The sequence below is a fragment of the Capra hircus genome, chromosome 3 (genome assembly GCF_001704415.2).
Source record: "Capra hircus breed San Clemente chromosome 3, ASM170441v1, whole genome shotgun sequence".
Lineage (NCBI taxonomy): Eukaryota > Metazoa > Chordata > Mammalia > Artiodactyla > Bovidae > Capra > Capra hircus.
In genome coordinates this window covers 63,242,798-63,263,739 of record NC_030810.1, presented here as the reverse complement: position 1 = coordinate 63,263,739, position 20,942 = coordinate 63,242,798, and the positions used below count along the sequence as shown (strand labels likewise).

The 20,942-nt window shown below is 36.7% G+C and overlaps 1 protein-coding gene across 1 annotated transcript in view; it reads left to right on the top strand.

Annotated features, from left to right (window-relative positions):
- Window positions 1-20,942, top strand: part of COL24A1 (collagen type XXIV alpha 1 chain) — a 396,719-nt gene that overhangs the window by 60,654 nt on the left and 315,123 nt on the right. The window contains exons 7-8 of the mRNA XM_018045691.1: window positions 11,464-11,517; window positions 14,806-14,859. Of these exons, the coding sequence (XP_017901180.1) occupies window positions 11,464-11,517; window positions 14,806-14,859 (108 nt within the window). The remainder of the gene's footprint in view (window positions 1-11,463; window positions 11,518-14,805; window positions 14,860-20,942) is intronic.

The following is a 20,942-nucleotide window of genomic DNA, read 5'->3' as shown; positions in this document are numbered from 1 at the left end:
GATCTCTGATTTTTCATTAGAGCATTAAGTTCATTTATGCTTGTATAATTTTGGTATGATTGGGTCTTGCTCTTCTGCATTGTCATTTCTTTTCTATTTATCCCATATATTTGGCTCCTTTATTCCTTTTTTCTACCTTCTTTTTTTGATAATCAAATATTTTTTAGAATTCTATTTAATTTCTCTGTTGGCATTTCAGCTGTATCTCTTATCTTTAGTCATTGCTTTAGGGATTACAATATGCATTATTAATTTATTGTAGTTTACTTGGAATTAATATGGTAATATTTCATGTAGAATATGACATATAATTATTTACCTATTATCCTCCCATATTTTGTGTTCTGTTATTTATTTTGCATCTATATCATAAACCCAATAGTACAATGCAATAATTTATGTATTAAGTAATCAGTCTTTTAAGGAAATTAGAAGAAACAAGCAAGGGATTTATTTTCATTTCCAGAGCTCTTTATTCCTTCCTATAGATCTGAGTTTCTATCTGGTATCACTTCTCATTAGCTAGAAGAAATTCCTTCAATATTCTTGGAGTACAGTTCTACTGGCAATGATTTCTCTAGGTTTTTGTTTACCTGAAATTTGTCTACATTTGTTTGAAGGATAGTTAAAAATTTATTGAGTAAAGAAATCTTGGTTGAGAATGTTTTTTTCAAGTACTTTACGCATGTCTGCTATTCTCATCCTTTGGCTTTTACTGTTTCTGATGAGAATTTAGCCAACATTACTTCTTTCAATATGATGTGTAATTTTTCGCAGGCTGTCTTAAGGCTTTTATCTTAATCTGGCTTTTAGTAGCTTTATTATGATATATGAAGGGTTTGTTTCCTTTAGATATTTCTTATTTGGGCTTCACCGAATGCCTTTTAACCTATAAAGATTTTTAAAATAAATCTGGGGCATTTTTGGCCATTACTTTTTCAAATGATCTTTCTGTCCCATTATTTATTTCTCTTCTTTCCTTCTGGGACTCCATTTACATGTATGTTAGACTACTCAGTATTGTCCCATAGGTCACTAGATCTCTGTTCATTTTTGCCATGTATTTTTTTCCTCTTCTTTAGATAATTTCTATGGATCTACTTTTAAGTTCACTAAACTTTACTTCTGCCTTCTCTAACATGGTGTTAATACCATCCAGTAAATTTTTATTTTAGATATTTTATCATCAGTTCTAGGTTTTTAGTTGATTTTTTATATAGTTTTCATCTGTCTGTTGATAATTGTTCACTCATTATGACCATCCTTTCCTTTAAGTCCTTCAACATATTTATAGTAATTAATAAAATCCTCAACTGCTAATTCTAACATCAGTCCTCTTGAGGACTTTGACCCCTTTTTGTCTCTGTGTGTGCTTAGTCATGTCCAACTCTTTGCAACCCTTTGGACTGTAGCCCACCAGGCTCCTCTGTCCATGGGATATCCTAGGCAAGAATAGTGAAGTGAATTGCTATTTCCTCCTATGGGGGATCTTCCCAAGCCAGGGATCAAACCCACGTCTTTTGTGTCTCCTGCATTGCAGGAGGATTCTTGACCTGCTGCGCCATCAGGGAAACCCTTTTTTGTTCTTTGGAGACTTGATTTTTGTTCTGTAGGCACTGAAATAACTGGCTCATCACCTTAAACTTTTATGGGTTTAGAAACACTTAAAGGGCATATTTCAGGGTTTGCTTGCAGTTTTAGTGCAAGTCCATTAGTCCAAGCATATAGGATTTGCTTCTAAAGTATAACTCTTCCTCAGTTTTAGGGGAAAGGTGTTCAAATATTTACCATGTTCCTCTAAAATGATGTGGATCAAACCCCAAACTTTCCTCTGTAATGACCAGCAGCTGAAATTTGTTAATTCTCTTAGCCCTTTAGCTGTTGCCTTCTGCAAAGCTTTTTGGAATCTATTTCATGAAAATGCATGTCAGGATCAGCCAAGAATTGAAGAAAGTCTATATTTAAGGTTTTGGGGAAGCTGACTTTCTTTCTAGGACTTTATCCCTTAATTTACAATCATTCTGGTACTCCTACACTCTGTCTTCTGATACCATTAGCCAGAAAGTTTGGTTTTCTGCTTCAATTTCAGCTACTCCATGCAGACTTGGAAATGTCCTTTAGGAAAGGCTGTATAAATGTGTATTACACCAAGTGTGGATTCTTCTTTCAAAAATTGAATACCCTCCAGCCTTGTTTTTTTTTTTTTTTCATTGTTCTCCTGTGTTTTCATGTAGTTGTTTTATGTATCTTGTTTTGAGTTCATAGTTATAATCTGCAGGAGGATTAATTGCAGACGTGCAACCCTGACACTGTGAATTCCCAAGAGTTCCTTTTTGATCATACTCAATTTGAGATGACTAACATCCAAGTGGAAATATATAATAAGAGTATATGGATTTGGAGCTCAGGGAAGATATTGTAGCTAAAAGTATACATTTCAGAATCATCAATGTATACATGGAATTTAAAGCTATGGAACTGATGAGATCACATGGGGATGAATGTACACATTGAAGAGAAATGTCCCGGGACTGAGTCTTGGGTTACTTCAGAATTCAGTTAGGAAGATGAAAAGGAACTAATAGAGGGAACTGAGAAAGAATGATCAATAAGGTAGGATAGTAATAGGGACAAAAGCCTGAGTAGAGTAGATCTAAGAAGGAATGGCAGGAGAGGAAGTCATCTAGTTAACACAGACAACTTTCTAGTAGTTTTCTCTAAAAGGAAACAGTATAATGGAGCAGAGAAGGGAGATGTGGGCTCAAGGAAAGTTGTTTTTTAAGATTGGAGAAATTACATTGTGTTTACATGGCAACAGCAATTATCTTAGATGTAAAAATTAAAATAATGTAGGGAAGTGCACCAATGATGTCTTGGGGAGTTTGGTTGTGATGGCAGAGTATTTTGGAAAAGATTAAGGAGAGATATAGTGGATTTGGTTATGAGAGCTTATCAAAGCTAAAAGCAAGATAATCAGCTGAGAGCGAAGAGAGAGAAGTTAGGAAATAATCATCTATGAAAAATGGGAAAGTGAATTGACTATGTAACTACAGAACACAGTTCAGTTCAGTTTAGTCACTCACTTGTGTCCGACTCTTTGTGACCCCATGAATCACAGCATGCCAGGCCTCCCTGTCTATCACCAACTCCCAGAGTTCACTCAAACTCATGTCCATCAAGTTGGTGATGCCATCCAGCCATCTCATCCTCTGTCGTCCCCTTCTCCTCCTGCCCCCAATCCCTCCCAGCATCAGAGTTTTTTCCAGTGAGTCAACTCTTCGCATAAGGTGGCCAAAGTACTGGAGTTTTGGCTTTAGCATCATTCCTTCCAAAGAAATCCCAGGGCTGATCTCCTTCAGAATGGACTGGTTGGATCTCCTTGCAGTCCAAGGGACTCTCAAGAGTCTTCTCCAACACCACAGTTCAAAAGCATCAATTCCTCGGCGCTCAGCTTTCTTCACAGTTCAACTCTCACATCCATACATGACCACTGGAAAAACCATAGCCTTGACTAGACATATGGCCAGTCCCTGGTGGCTCAGAGGTTAAAACGTCTGCCTGCAGTGCAGGAGACCTGGGCATGACTACACATACCTTTGTTGGCAAAGTAATATCTCTGTTTTTCAATATACTATCTATATCTAGGTTGGTCATAACTTTCCTTCCAAGGAGTAAGTGTCTTTTAATTTCAAGGCTGCACTCACCATCTGCAGTGATTTTGGAGCCCCCCAAAATAAAGTCTGACACTGTTTCCACTATTTCCCTATCTATTTCCCATGAAATGATGGGACCAGATGCCATGATCTTCGTTTTCTGAATGTTGAGCTTTAAGCCAACTTTTTCACTCTCCTTTTTCACTTTCATCAAGAGGTTTTTTAGTTCCTCCTCACTTTCTACCATAAGGGTGGTGTCATCTGCATATCTGAGGTTATTGATGTTTCTCCCAGCAATCTTGATTCCAGCTTGTGCTTCTTCCAGTCCAGCGTTTCCCATGATGTACTCTGCATAGAAGTTAAATAAGCAGGGTGACAGTATACAGCCTTGACATACACCTTTTCCTATTTGGAACCAGTCTGTTGTTCCATGTCCAGTTCTAACTGTTGCTTCCTGACCTGCATATAGGTTTCTCAAGGGGCAGGTCAGGTGGTCTGGTATTCCCATCTCTTTCAGAATTTTCCACAGTTTATTGTGATCCACACAGTCAAAGGCTTTGGCATGGTCAATAAAGCAGAAATAGATGTTTTTCTGGAACTCTCTTGCTTTTTCCATGATCCAGCGGATGTTGGCAATTTATCTCTGGTTCCTCTGCCTTTTCTAAAACCAACTTGAACATCTGGAAGGTCACGGTTCACATATTGCTGAAGCCTGGCTTGGAGAATTTTGAGCATTACTCTACTAGTGTGTGAGATGAGTGCAATTGTGCAGTAGTTTGAGCATTCTTTGGCATTGCCTTTTCTTTGTGATTGGAATGAAAACTGACCTTTTCCAGTCCTGTGGCCACTGCTGAGTTTTCCAAATTTGCTGGCATATTGAGTTCAGCACTTTCACAGCATCATCTTTCAGGATTTGAAATAGCTCAACTGGAATTCCATCACCTCCACTAGCTTTGTTCATAGTGATGCTTTCTAAGGCTCACTTGACTTCACATTCCAGGATGCCTGGCTCTAGGTGAGTGTGAGTGATCACACCATCGTGATAATCTGGGTCATGAAGATCTTTTTTGTACAGTTCTTCTGTGTATTCTTGCCACCTCTTCTTAATATCTTCTGCTTCTGTTAGGTCATACCATCTCTGTCCTTTATCGAGCCCATCTTTGCATGAAATGTTCCCTTGGTATCTCTAATTTTCTTGAAGAGATCTCTAGTCTTTCCCATTCTGTTCTTTTCCTCCATTTCTTTGCATTGATCGCTGAAGAAGGCTTTCTTATCTCCTTGCTCTTCTTTGGAACTCTGCATTCAGATGCTTATATCTTTCCTTTTCTCCTTTGCTTTTTGCTTCTCTTCTTTTTACAGCTATTTGTAAGGCCTCCCCAGACAGCCATTTTGCTTTTTTGCATTTCTTTTCCATGGGGATGGTCTTGGTCCCTGTGTCTTGTACAATGTCACGATCCTCCATCCATAGTTCATCAGGCACTCTGCCTATCAGATCTACACGTGGACATCACCAGATGGTCAACACCAAAATCAGATTGATTATATTCTTTGCAGCCAAAGATGGAGAAGCTCTATACAGTCAACAAAAACAAGACCAGGAGCTGACTGTGGCTCAGATCATGAACTCCTTATTGCCAAATTCAGACTTAAATTGAAGAAAGTGGGGAAAACCACTAGACCATTCAGATATGACCTAAATGGTCATACAGTGGAAGTGAGAAATAGATTTAAGGGACTAGATCTGATAGACAGAGTGCCTGATGAACTGAACACATCAAAAGACAAAACAAGACAAAATCAGTTTAAGTCATGAATTTAATGTGAGATATGTCATCATGATTATTTTCTCTTACATTTTCCCACTCTGGGTAGGGTCAGAGTAAGTGGAGTTTATATTTAAGATTTTCCAGGTAAACTATGACAGAGAAAGAAACAGGCAGTGGTGTTACTTATGTATGCAAGGAATTGATTAGAATATAAGACACTGGAATTTAGGCTTTTTAGAGATGGAAAGTGAGGCCGCATAGGGGATGAGAGTGAAAATGTAGTTGTTCCAGTGGTCAAATAATTGCTAAAGTTATAAGGGCTTAGAGTGAGCTATAAAGATAAGGTGTTGTTACAGAGCATAAGGCTTAAAATTGAGATTATAGAGCTTGTGTAGTTATTGCTAACATTAAAGCCAAGAATATTCAAGTGGTGCTACCTCAGGATCATGTCATTTAATGTTTTCTTTGTGATACTCTCCCAATTTAGCTTATTCATACTCTGAAATTTTACATTCCAAATTATTTTCAGTATTTCTGCTTCATCAGTAATTCACTCAATTGTTCTCTGCTTTTCAAGATGGCCAGAATTGTAAACATTTTTACAATGTTTGTGTTTATCTTGTGTTACAAAAATTGTAAACATTTTTAAATGATTGTATTTACTACTGTTATTTTTAATACTAGTAAACACTATTCTAACATCTTTATGGGCCTACTATCTTAGTTTGATTATTTACTTTATAAACATTATTTTCAGTTCCCAGGAGTTTGTGAAAAGCCAACCAAGTGTGGCTAGAAGTGTTTCAGGAATTGTAGAATAAATACAAAATGAAAGGAAATAAGAAATTTTGGAGTGTTTCCCTTAAATGCAGAAAAGTATGTCCTTCTTCCTTGACATTTCAGACAAAATTGGCATGTTCAATAATTTCTTTCTTATGCATTTTATACTAGGATCAGTGCACAACTGGCCAGGTTAAAAACATTTTCTTCATGCTGACTTAAATTTCTGGTTCTAGATTATGACTTTATCAGTACCCTCAAGTGTCTTTGTGTGTCAGTAAAAGAGCTTTGACATATCTCTTTAAATATGTTGCCAAGATGTATAAAGCTTACAAATAAGAAAACAGTTTGTCTTTACATCTGGTTTTATTTCTTAATTGATTACTTTCTTCCACTTTTCAGTGTTTTTTTAAGTGGAAGATGAAATGTCAGATTAGAAGATGATGTCAAGAAAGTTGAAAGATAATTATATTAAGGAAGTTGGTATATAATAGAAAACTCAGGGCTTACCTGATAGCCCAGTTGGTAAAGAATCTACCTGAAATGCAGGAGACCCTGGTTTGATTCCTGGGTTGAGAAGATCTGCTAGAGAAGGAACAGAACACCAACTCCAGTATTCTTGGGCTTTCCTGGTGGCTCAGCTGGTAAAGAATCTGCCTGCAATGAGGGAGACCTGGGTTTGATCCCTGGGTTAGGAAGATGCCCTGGAAAAGGGAAAGGCTACCCACTCCAGTATTCTGGCCTGGAGAATTCCTTGGACTGTATAGTCCATGGGGTCACAAAGAATCAGATACAACTGAGTGACTTTCACTTTCAGAAAATTCAGATTGGACCTAAAAATAAGAGTTTTTAGTGTGAGAATTAAAAGTAGGAACATTGGCCATAGAAAGTTTTATTCAAATTTCTCAAGGACTGTCATTTAAGTTCTTTTTAAATTTTTTGTAAATATTGCCTCAAATCAATTAGTTAGGCTTTATAATAGAAAATTAAAATGTGTAAAAAAAATCAATACAATTTTACTTTAACAGATATTGTGATAATGAGAAAGAAAATTGACCCAATTTATTGATACTTTTGTAGACAGTCTTAATTCAGTTAATATTTTTATATCTTATCGCTTTATCTATAAAGGGATTGGCTAGATAAGCTCTAAAATTTCATGAGTTCTAAGCTTCTTTTTTTTTAAATGAAGAGTTCAGTTCTTAAATACTAAGATAACCCTAAAGCCATTTGTGAGGTCCTATAATTTTGTAACCAGTGATCTAAAATTTTGTTAGTGGTAGAAGTAGTAATTAGCTATGAAAGGGAATAGGTCAGACAGGAAAACAACTTTTTCCTTAAACATTTTTTTTTTTGATGCTTAAATTAAAATATTTTATGCTTTTTTGACACTTCTGCCAATGAAGACTTGTTTCTAATCCGTAAAATGAAAGAACTTATTGGAGAACATGAAGGACTTTTTGTCTTCCTTTTGTTAGTTTGAGTGCTATTTGAAAGCATTCCTCCCATATCCACTCCCCACCTCTAACTTTGAGCTGTAGGCCTCACATTTTATTTCAATAAGAAATTAGAAGCAGTCAGATGAGAATTAGCTCTTACGTTTTTTCCCATTACCAAGGCTAGTGACCTAGCATTTGTATCCATATATTCTACCTTTAGAATTGTTGTTTGAACCGGATTAATTGTCCCTACTGAAATGTCTCTGCTTGGACCCTGGATCTGTGAGGCATACTCAAGAGAAGTACTTATTTCTCCCAACTTATGCTCAACTTTCCTCTTTCCTAGATCATTCCCATCAACAAAATAGCTTGATATACTAGTTTCCATGTTAAAAAAATTTTGAAAGCCTAAGGCTTCCCTTCGAACTCACATCTTTCTCACAAAATAACGTGTACTCCCCTTTTTTCTCTACTTGTCTTATTAGTCAAAGCTCCTGTCTTACCACCCATGACTTTCACATATTCTTGACCACTCCACTGATATGGTACCTGGCAAGGTCACCAACCACTTCTGTCTTTCTCAATAGCATCTCGCCCAGACTTGTTTTTCAGGAGCTGTGGACACAGTTGGCCATGCCTTCATTCTGAAAATGTCTTCTCTACACTTGGAGGCCCCACAGTCACTTTGTTTACCTTTCCGACTGACCTGCTGTGTCACTTCATTCTCCCTTTCTGTCTTTCCTCCTACAGTTTTTAAATATTGAAACATATTTAGTGAACCATCCTCCTTCCTCTGCTATTCTCTGTATTTACACCTAGTCTCAATTGTCGTTCAGTCTTTCAGTCATGGCTGACTCTTTGCGACCCCACGGACTGCAGCACACCAGGCTTCCCTATCCTTCAGTATCTCCTGGAGTGTGCTTAAATTCATGTCCAACTGAGTAGATGATGCCATCCAACCATCTCATCCTCTGTCACCCCCCTCTCCTACCTTAAATCTTTCCCAGCATCAGGGTCTTTTCCAGTGAGTCAGCTCTTCACATCAGATGGCCCAAGTATTGGAACTTCAGCTTTGGCATCAGTCCTTCTAGTGAATATTTAGGGTTGATCTACTTTAAGATTGACTGGATTGATCTCTTTGCTGTAAGGAACTCTCAGTAGTCTTCTCTAGCACTGCAGTTTGAAAGCATCAGTTCTTCAGTGCTCAGCCTTCTTAATGATCAACTCTCACATCCATACATGACTACTGAATATACCATAGCTTTGGCTAAACAGACCTTTGTCAGCAACATGATGTCTCTGCTTTTGAATATGCTGTCTAGGTTTGTCATAGCTTTTCTTCCAAGGAGAAAGTGTCCTTTAATTTCATGGCTGCAGTCACCCTCTACCGTGATTTTGGAGCCCAAGAAAATAGTTTGTCACTGTTCCCATTTTTTCCCCATCTATTTGCTGTGAAGTGATGGGACTGGATGCTGTGATCTTCACTTTTTGAATGTTGAGTTTTAAGCTAGCTTTTTCACTCTCCTCTTTCACTATGGTTTCATATACAGTTTATATTCTGGTGACTTTTGATTTCCAGACTCAGCATCCAACAGTACACACAGCATCTCCACTTGGAAATCCAAGAGACACCTTGCTTTTAACATTTCCAAGAGAGAGTTACAGCTGATATCCAGTCCTACTCTTCTCCCTGATCTTTTCCATTAATCATTTTCCCATTGTATATGGACTAGATGCCATCTGTCTCTTTCACTTCCCATCCTGGGAAAAAAAATTCTGTCAGCTCTGCGTTCAATATGTGTTTTGAATTTGCAACTCCCATAATGTCTCTTCAACACTATAGCCAATGGTATATCAGAAGATAGATCTGAGTAAAAGCCAAGCCACAAATAAGGCCTAATCATTCCTTTTGTGTTCCAGCCCCATTTGTCTCTCTGAAGTACACACCTCCCTCTCTCCCCTTTGCTCCTGTTACATTGGGTAGCCTGCTGTTTTTCAGGTCAATCTCAGGCCATTTGCACGTACTCTTTTCCTCTGCTGGGGATGCTCTTCATGATCTTCCTCCAGATATATTTACAACTCCCTCCCTTACGTCTTTCAATTCTCTGGTCAGATACCCTTCTTGGGGATGGTTCTGCCCACTGTACACAAGAAGGGAGCCCTCAAAGCCCCTGCTGGTCACAGTTCCCTTCTCCAGCTCCTGCTTTCTCTCTGACGCTTATCTATACAAGAAACTGTATTTTAAACATTTCTTTTATAGATATTTGTTTATTCTTTTTTTTCTCTCTCACAGTGTAATGTCAACCTAAAGAGGACAGATAATTTACCTGTTTTGTTCATTCCTAAGTGTTCAGGAAGTTGTTCAGTAAATATCCGTGGAGTGAAAGAAAAAAAATTATCCCTGAATATGTGAAGGAAGACATAACAGTTTCCCTGTTTCCCATGGGGTGGAAATAAAATTTAGGAATGGAAAATTATCTATTGTTAGCTGAGAATGGTAGTGAAGTCAAAATTTGAATAATAATCTCAATTCTGTATTTTATGAAGAGTGAAATAGAAAAGGAAATATTTTTCCTAGTATGTAATAGTCAAATAGGACTGAGCAACTAAACAATGATGAATAATAAAAAAAAGTTGATTTTACTATTGTACCCCAAATTTTAGATTGGAATATGAAGTTATATTTCGATTGGAATACAAAGTTATATTTCTCTTGAAATATAAAAGATTTCCAGAGTATGAAAAATATCTGTTTTATAACAATAAAAAGAACTTTGCCAGTTAGAGGGTTTTTTTTTTTTTTTTGGTTTATTTTTTATTGTAAAAGTAATGCATGTACTTTGGGCTTCTCAGGTGGTTCAGTGGTAAAAAATCCACCTGCCAATGCAGGAGCCACAGGGAAGATCCCCTGGAGGGAAAAATGGCAACCCGCTCCAGTATTCTTGCCTCTAAAATTCTATGGACAGAGGAGTGTGGCAGGCCACAGTCCATGGGGTTGCAAAGAATAGGACACAACTGAGTATGCACACAATGCACGGTATATTGCAAAATTTTGGAAAATATTTAAACTTGGAATGATGTCTTGAAATTTGGAAAATTAGTATAAGCAGTTTTTTTCCCACTAAAAATAACATTTCCCCATGCTAAAAATTATAACTCAATATGTCACAAAGGCCATAAAGAAAGCTGAGCACTGAAGAGTTGATGCTTTTGAACTGTGGAGTTGGAGAAGACTCTTGAGAGTCCCTTGGACTGCAAGGAGATCCAACCAGTCCATCCTAAAGGAGATCAGTCCTGAATATTCATTGGAAGGACTAATGCTGAAACCTGATGCAAAAAGCTGACTCATTTGAAAAGACCCTGATGCTGGGAAAGATTGACGGCAAGAGAATGGGATGACAGAGGATGAGACGGTTGGATGGCATCACTGACTCGATGGACATGAGTTTGAGCAAGCTCCGGGAGTTAGTGATGGACAGGGAGGGCTGGCATGCTGCGGTCCATGTGGTCACAAAGAGTCAGATATGACTGAGTGACTGAACTGAACTGATGTCACAATATGTAGTTCTCATAAAGAAATGTTTCAATGATTAGAAAAATTAGCTATATCTGGGAAATTTCTAGGAATTTTCTCAACATTTAAAATTAAGGTTAAATGAAATATACATTAAAAAGATAAGTAATCTATACTCATCTTAATTTAAAATATGTAATTGTATTCAATACCATACAAACTATATATAGTGCATGACATTACATACAACTGAGGAAGTATGATATATGTAATTTATGTTTCATCAAGTGTTTTATAACTATTTTATTTAGGGCCCTAAAGGAGATCCAGGTTTTTCCCCAGATCAAGCTCTTTCTGGAGAAAAGGTAATTACTTGTCCATGAAATAAAATCTTGTTGATATATCTTAAGCATTTAAAAATAACTTTTACTTTTTAAAAAATATAGATTTTACTTGATTTCAAAGTGTGTAATAACTATTGGATTTCAATGAAGAAATATTTAAAGAATCAAGTAAATGATGTCATCAGCCTAACATATCAGTTAAAATCATATAATTAATCTTACTGAATGTCCATTCTGGCATGCTCTTGTGCTTCCTGCCAACTAGGAACAGATGGGGCAAAAAATTAAAACAAGAAGTTTTTGGTCCTAACCTCAAGAATGTGGCTATTAGTATGGATGGCATTATAAATTTTAATGCCATTTTATACCTTCTTCAGAATGGTTATATGTACTTTATCTTGTTTAAGTCTCACAGTAACAGTGATGGAGGCTGTCGTCATTATTTTTTTTTTTCAGTTGAGAAAGAGGATTTATAGAATTTAAGTAGTTAGCGAGTGGAAGAATTAATGATATATCTTAATTTTCTAACCTTCAATACAGTATGCTTTTCATTTTTTAATGCTCTTAAACACACACACATATTCCTTTAGGTAAAAAGAAACTAATATTTCAAAGTAACGATAGCAACAAAAATCTTTTCTAGGAGGAAGATACTGTTTTCCTGTGAGAATGAATACAAGTTGAGTATTTAGGAATATATCTGGGAAGCTTTATTTAGTCATGCACTTGATGAATGTGATACAGTTATAGAATGTTTTGTTTATGTGGTATACATTCACAAAGTTTTAAAATCCTTGAATAATTTTTGTGGTTCTTGGGTTGTAATCTGATCTTTTAATTGGTTTACAGAAACTCTTGTAAATTTAAGAAAAATTACCTCACATTAATGGACATTATACTAACAAATTATCAAGTTTAATCTAGAGTTGTAAGAATTTCATTGCTGTAATGGAACTGAGTTCACTGACTAAATAAGTTAGAAAAGGAATGGAAGTTTATTATTATTTTTTTTAATAATATTTTATTTATTTATTTGGCTGCACCGAGTCTTATTTGGAGCACACGGGATCTTTTGTTGCAGCATGCGGGATCTAGTTCCCCGACCAGGGATCGAACCTGGGCCTCCTGCATTGGGAGCACAGAGTCTTAGCCACTGGACCACTAGGGAAGTCCTGGAAGTTTATTATTAAAAACAGTATCTTCATTCTTCCCTTAATTATGAGGAAGAAAATTCTTTAATCTGAGAAATATGGATGCCATGTCTAAAAATGTGTAAATATGAGATATTTGATTTCTTAAAATTAAGAAACTAGACATCCACTCTCTTTTGGTGAGTGCTTTAAATAATCTCCCCAAATTAAGCATTCAGATTTTATCAAATGCTTATTTTTAATATTCACTTGTGGCTTCTCTGTATAAAATATAGGGTGGTTCAGTGTATGTACAGTTTCTGTACAAAATATAGGATGATTCAGCCTGTGAGTTGAGACTAAGGAGTATGTCAGTCTTCTTTTTTTTAATTTTTGAGTTACTCATGTACAAACTGTACTATATAGGAAAAATGTCATAAGATTTAAGACTTCATAACATGTTTTCATTAAGCTTTAAGTGAAATCCAACTTTCAAAATAAAAGATATTTCTAAAATGGTAAAATTTTAAAAATTTTCTTAGAAATCATATTTATATAAAATTAGGTTCAGTTATACTGAGGAAGCAGGATATTTATACATATACAATATAAATTCAAATAAAATATTAACATTAAATTGGTGTGAGTATAGGGGGATTGGGACCCAATTGAATTTTATCTTTAAACATTTAGCTATTTTTATAATAAATAGTCAATGATGAAACAATATAAGCAATGCAGAGTCTAGTCCTTCAGCATGTAATATCCAGTAAGTAACACCTCTCATAGAACACACATACATATTTAATTCCTTGTGGGACCTTAGTGGCAAACAAATTAGTTTAAATAGTGGCAACTTTTCTTTTCCCATAAGACAAATGTGATATTATTCTTATTCTCAGCTTTCAGATGGAGGAATTTTGAAGGGAAATCAACTGATCTACCCTTGACTAGAGCTAGTAGGGGATGAGCCTCCAGTCTTCTGTTTCCTAACGTAGCTCTCTTTTCCTTCTATCAGAGTAATAAGTATAAAAAATATATGTATAAACCCATCACACCATAATGAATGGACGCCATGTTAATAAAACACTGAACAAGAACATAAAATATTAGAACAAATGGAAAAACACTTGATAGTTAATAATCAGAAACATTCTTTTCTGTTTATTTAACTTGATGACATTAAAGTAGTTAATGCAGTGAAACATTTATGTACTACGAATAGTACATGAATAGTCATTATGGAATTTATTTAGGATTATTAACTAAGTATTCCTTTCCTTTCAAACAACATGCTTTTCTTCCACGCACAATAAATTTGTTACAGCAGAAAGAGGGAAAGGAACAGCGGTAAAGAAAAAGCGTACCTTAAGTAAACTGGTCTAAGATTTTACCCCCATTCCTTTTTGATATGTTTTGTCCTTGTCGTTCACACATCATCTTCTGTGTCATTGTTGCCTCTACCCACCACAGACACTCCTTGCCCCTCACTGGTGTAATTCCTCCTCCTACCCTGCTCTGCAAGCCCTCATCAAATCTGGGGGAAGGGATGGGGACAGAAGGCCCTAATTTGTTAAGCTGAGTCTGTGGACCAGCACAGTCGTCCCCACAATTTTCGCTGCAGGTACTCTGGTTACTACACTGGGAGGCCCCAGGGCAGCCCTGGAAGGGGAAGTGCCCCTTTCCCTGCCTCAGAGTCCTAGTCCTGGGCCAGGGAAAGAGCCTAGGCCTGCTCCCCATCCCCCAGCTCTTCATTGCTGTTCCACGTGGGAGTCCCACCAACCTGTGAGTCGCCACCTAAAAAAGGCAGACCTGAGCCCTCTGCAGCTGTGTTATAAAGTGCTGGTAGGATTTTTAAACAGATTTCTTTACATTTTTAAAACATGGCGAGCCTTGGAAAAGGTGGAAATTTGGGAAGTAAGGGTGTTTCTAGAGAAAAGAACATCAGAGAAAAAGCAGCAGGGCCACGGACAGGGTGAAATATTTTCCAGGTAATCAGCACTGAAAGCAATAAGGGTTGGGAACCTCAAGGAAGTTCTCAGAAAGCAGGTGGAACTTGAGCCAGACTGAGGGGATCAGTAAATAAGATCTTGACAGCCAAGATGAACTCCTACAGCGTGGGAATCATACTTTTCAGTTTTTTCATAATATTAAACCTCCATTTGTGTTTTGTTCTTAGGGTGATCCAGGACTTTCTGGATTAATGGGGCCCCCTGGTATGCAAGGTGTTAAGGTAAGATGTAGTTTTATTTTGACATGTGTGGGTTCCATGTGGATCTGGGAGTTCTCCAACTCCTAAGATCTCATTCTGAAGTTAAGCCCAAAGTCAATGTTTGAAATTCCTTTTCTCAGCAATAGGAATTAGGATGCTGTCTTAATCCAGGAAAGTGGTGCCCACCAATGACAGTCTTAAGAAAATATAAGAAAACCCTTCCGATAACAAAAGGGACAAAATTCATATGCAGAAGAAAGTCACTGATAGAATATTGAAGCTTTTCTCTGTTTTTACAATTATATTAGGGAAGTAATCTACTTCTGAAACATTAAAGTCACTTTGTGACTTTTATATGTTCAAAGTGAGGTACCCTTGGATATAGGTAAGATATTTGACTTTTTTATTAAAGAGTTTCTCATTTTATTAGGAACTAATAACCTCTGCCATGATGTATATACAAACGTGAAGCCTGAAGCTTAAGTAGAGTAGAAGCGAAAGCTGGGGATAGGTAGTAAAAAATAGTAGTCATGTGCATATGAGTAGGCTTTTTCTGAAGTAAAACGAAATAGCAACACTGCTGCTATAATTATTTTTATAAAATATGGTATGCAGTTTCATAAATTAACACAAGTATAAATTCTCCTCTATATAGTCAGCTTGTCTTTTTCCCAAACACTGAGTTCTTGATTTTCTGCAGGGGATAAAGAAGATACAAAATTTCTGTCTAAGGTAGTAAAGGCCCCAGAATATTGGAGAACAGTATTTGAGTTGATGTAAATGTCTGTTGTTCAGTCGCCAAGTTGTGTCCAACTTTTTGTGACCCCCATGAACTACAGCACGTCAGGTTTCCCTGTCCCTCAGCATCCCCGAGTTTGCTCGAGTTCATGTCCATTGAGTCGCTGATGCCATCCAACTGTCTCATCCTCTGGTGTCCACTTCTTCTACCTTCAGTCTTTCCCAGCATCAGGGTGTTTCCAATGAGTCAGCTGTTTGCAGCAGGTGGCCAAAGTATTAGAGCTTCAGCATCCGTCCTTCCAAAGAGCGTTCAGGGTTGATTTCCTTTAAGATTGGTCAGTTTGATCTCCTTGCTTTCCAAGGGACTCTCGAGTCTTCTCCAGCACCAGTTCAAAAGCATCAATTCTTCAGTGCTCAGCTTTTTTTTTATAGTCCAATTCTCCCATGCATGACTACTGGAAAGACCATAGCCTTGTCTATACGGTAAAGTGATGTCTTTGCTTTTTAACACACTATCTAGGTTTGTCATAACTTTCCTGCCAAGAAGCAATTATCTTCTAATTTCATGGCTGCAGTCACCATCTGCAGTGATTTTAGAGCCCAAGAAGAGGAAATCTGTTGCTGCTTCCACCTTTTCCCCCTCTTTTTGCCATGAAGTGATGGATCTGAATGCCATGATCTTAGTTTTTTAATACTGAGTTTTAAACTGGCTTTTTAACTCTTCTCCTTCACCCTCATCAAGAGGCTCTTTATTTCCTCTTTGCTTTCTCCCATTAGATTGGTATAATCTGTAGATTTCTAAATACATTTAGTATGTATTTATGTATTTAGATACCTATCATCATGTAGATCTCTAAATGTATTTAATAATAAACTGTGTTGGTGTCTTAGTGTATCATATCCTTTTCCTCTCGGGAGATTTGGATTGAAGATGGTATTCTAGGTCTGGTTAATTTGTTTAGATCCCCTCTTCCATTTTCTAGGTTTCATCAACCTTGGGCAGGTTACTTAACCTTTCTAGGCCTTAGTTGCCTTATCTGTAAAATGTGAAGATAATACTACCTACTTCATAGGGAGTTGTTGGGAACATGAAATGGGATAATACAGTGTCAGAAAAACAGCAAGCTGTTAATATATCTTAACCATAAGCCGTTTTTCTGGATTTGGAAGGCATCCTGACCCCGTTTGCTTCCCTCCTAAACCCTCCTAATTGTAAATTGATTAAAAGCATTTTGATCTCTTAGAGTATCTTTCCTTCCATGCTCATACCACACCATTATTCTTATGGCTTTAGGACTAGTCTTCATCCTAGATAGTTCTTGGAATCTGACAAGTAGTTTGAGGTTATTGGTTTTGCTTCCATGAAACTGCAGACTGATCATTTCTACTAAAGTTGATCTTGTTATACAGTTGTGAGTCTGTTTGATTAACGCTACTTAGTATGCCTTGACTGCTAAGTAGACCCCTGAGGAAACTGTACTGATGCATAACATCAAAGAAAATCTTATGGAAATTACCATACTAATTTTACTTACTGTTAAATGTACAGTTATTGCATCCTGACAATGACATTGTATATGAGACAAAGTAAACTAATTGTTATTTTCCAAGGTTAATAATGCCTGTGGTTCATGAAATTAGCATTCCAGAAAGTGAAAAACTATTGATAAAGGGTAAGTAGTTACTATGTAGAGGAGTGTATAAAGAAATGCTATATAGAGAAATTTTTAAAAGACTGATTTTAACTATTAGAGCAGATTGTCACTTTTAACTCTGAAGTTTTACTTAAAGCAGAAGATACTATCTTCCAAAGACTTATGCACATATTATGAGTTTGGGCTCATCAGTATTTTAAAATATTAAGAATATGTAACTTTTGGTCTGTATAAGTCTAGTAAAGTGAGATAGTGTGAAGTTAAATTGGATCATGGATTACATATCTTTCACAGACTTCTTTTCTCTTATACAGTTTGTTCAAACTTTAAAAATCTAGCTTGTAATGTTAATTAATAGAAATAGACACTGTAGAAGTTTAGTATCTTGCTATGTTATCAGTTACTAAATTTTCTCTAGAGAAGGTTTAGTTGAAAATATTTAGAAACCAAATTACTTTGTGATAAATGAAGCATCCATAGTTCACTATGTTTTGACAGTAGTTCTAAACAGTGTTGAAATACTTGAGATGATTTGTAGTTTTTCTGAGAATGCATCCCCGCTCTTCAGAGTATGTCTAATAATGGAAACTGTATACAGACTTTTAAAAAAACAAGTATGCCAGGAAAGGGACATAAGTACTCAATCTAAACCTAAACTAATTCTCCACATAGCAGGCTTGGAACAAGTTTCCATCACACTTTCTATGTGCATACCTTACTTTAATATGAATGTGTGATAGAAATACATTCACAGTGAGCTTGGTAGACTGTTCTACTGTGGTTTGTATGAAGTAGGAAAGGACCAGACTGAATATCGGGTAGAACATTTAGGTAGGTTATGAGCTGCTTTATGGGATTTACTAATTTGAGTTCATTTTTTTAACGACCTAAGTCATTCTCAGAATTACTTCCTGCAAATAGGATCCATGCTAGGAGAACCTAGAATAACAGTTCATATTTGTTATAACCCAGAATTCCTATTCCTTCATCCTTTCAGTTCTACTGCTAAAATGCCACAATAATTCTTAAGGTCAAGACAGGAACTTAAGTTATTCATTCTGTGTAAATTTAACCTAAGCCTAGAGAGGAGAAGGAAATGGCAACCCACTCCAGTGTTCTCGCCTGGAGAATCCCAGGGACAGCGGAGCCTGGTGGACTGCTGTCTATGGGGTCACACAGAGCCAGACACGACTGAAGCAACTTAGCAGCAGCAGCAGCAGAGAGGTTAAGAAAATTAATTGTTCAGGGTGACTCAGAATGATAGCAGGATTGAGAGATAAAACTTACTAATACTGAATTCATTGTGCTTTTAACAGTCTATGCTTATTAAGAAAGAAGAATAAAGTACTTGGGTTTTGATTAGTATGAAGTTTAATACATATTTTATCAAACTATTTTTGAATTATAATTATTATTGTAAATATTAATAGCTCCTTTATTATGTGCAGTGTAGACTTATCTGCTGAATCTTCTCTTTATCCTAAAAACAACACACATTGAGACAGATACTATGTTCAGTATTCATAAATAAGTTAATTGAGTTATAAATGGTTAAGTCATTTATTCAAGGCCATATGACTACTAATTGACAGGACTCAAATCCAAGTCATGACTGTTCTCTTAATAACTTCAAATACTATTTCCCCATTAATATTATTCATTATACCAATATTTGTTATATGTGTGTTTCACTACTTTTGTCTCAAGCAAAGTAAAATTTTGTTTTTCCTGAAAGCCAAGGGAACAAATATATTTTTTGGTAACAAATAATAATGAGTTAACTATTCCTTTTCTCTAGAAGTATCTGAAAATATTTCAATCCTTCAGGTAATCTTTGAAGTACCTGCAAGAAAATTGTGTGTGGAAATATACACAGCTCATGAAAATTTGAGATAGAAGATTAGCGTAAGATGTTCTGAAGACTAGAAATAATATTGAGACGGAAATAACAAAGCAAGTAAATCAGCAGCAATTTTTCTTCACTCTACTGTAGATTTTTTGGGTTGGTTTCTGCCTTTTCTGCTTTTATCTCTCACCCCTTGACCGTTTATAAACCAGTGTTACACCATGTTTAACAAGCAGTGTGTTTCCCCAGGTTGACTGGTTATATTGCCTCAATTTAGCCACCTTAATATAACTCTTATTTTCCTAGGAACTGAAGTATGTTTTCACTTCCCGCTAAATGTCTAGGCTTGTGCCAAAAAGCAGATAAGTTACATCGAGAGTGCATGGTGGGTTGGATGGAAGACAAGAGTCATAAATCTGAGCTTAGACTCCAGATGAATTTTTAAATTGGATTTTAATATAGCTGATCAGTTGCCACATTAATAGTGGAAGTCTGCTATTTAAAATTGTAAGAACATTACCAGTGATTTCAATTGAAGTCATTTTTCTAGAATCAGGAGGAGAAGTCAGATGGGAGCAGTTAAACACATCTTAACATGAAGGTGTAACTCAGAACAATTGTGAAATATGAGGCACACATTTTAAAACAGATTGTTAGGAATAATGTATGGCAGTATTTTTCTGCATGTCCAAAAATTCGACTACTATGTTTGTAGTAATAATTATAAATCAATGTGCATTCTTAGGAATTAGTTAAGTTACAAAAGATCTTTCCATTGCATCTCTCCCTTTCCAAGTTGGAAAGGCTGAAAGAGCTGAAAACATCAAGTGGACTGCATTATGATTTATCAATCACTCAAAACCTATACAGCTTTTCACAATTATTCAAAGCAAGGACAGTACTAAGGAGATACAACAATACTGAATTTTGATGAGAACAACAATAAAAAGAAAATCCATGCCTGGAGAGAGAAGTAAGGAGAATTCTTATGTTCCATAGCTTATAGATCATCTCATCTGCCCAGTATTCCTGTACAGATCTACAGTCACATTTTCACTTTGTGTAGCTTAGCACTGAGAGTCTAATATAAAAACTGCTGCCTAGGGGCTCTGCTGTCACCACTTTGGGCATCTCCTCTGCGCTGTGTCTTCCCACTAATGGTAGGGGAAGCTGAGAACAAGGCGACACATACTGAACTCCCCCGCAGGCAAGCCCTTGCCTACCAAGTGGTGTAATTTGTGGCACTTCAGAAATGTTCCTTTGCCCAAATTTATTTCCCTCTTGTGACTGACATTCTAACATTTGTGATAAATTCATTTGGCTCTAAGTATTTCAGTTTCCAGAAAGTTTAAAGAAAAAATATTCTGTCTTCAAAAAACAACTGTTGTCAGTCATATAGCAGCGTTCTAAGAGTTAGTTTGTCCTACTCTTTTTCTCCATGAGAACTAGTTGAGAAGGACTACAGCTAGACTTGAAGGGGGCTGAAGTAAAAACTGAGTATTAATGAATGGAGGTTGTTGTTGATGTTTAGTCACTAAGTCACGTCTGACTATTTGTGATCCCATGGACTGCAACCTGTCAGGCTCCTCTGTCTATAGCATTCTCCAGGCAAGAATACTGGAGTGGGTTGCCATTTTCTTCTCCAGGGGATCTTCCTGACCCAGGGATTGAACCTGAATCTCCTACATTGCAGGCGGATTCTTTACCACTGCGGCATTGTAGGTCAGTATTGTGAGGAGTTTGGGACAGAGGTGGGCAGGAGTCTATTGTGGGCATGAGGGAAGTATGTTCGAAGGAGAGGAGATAGGCAGATTAGAGAGGTTTGCACAGTCTTCTTCTTATGATTTGTCTCAATCTCCCCAGTT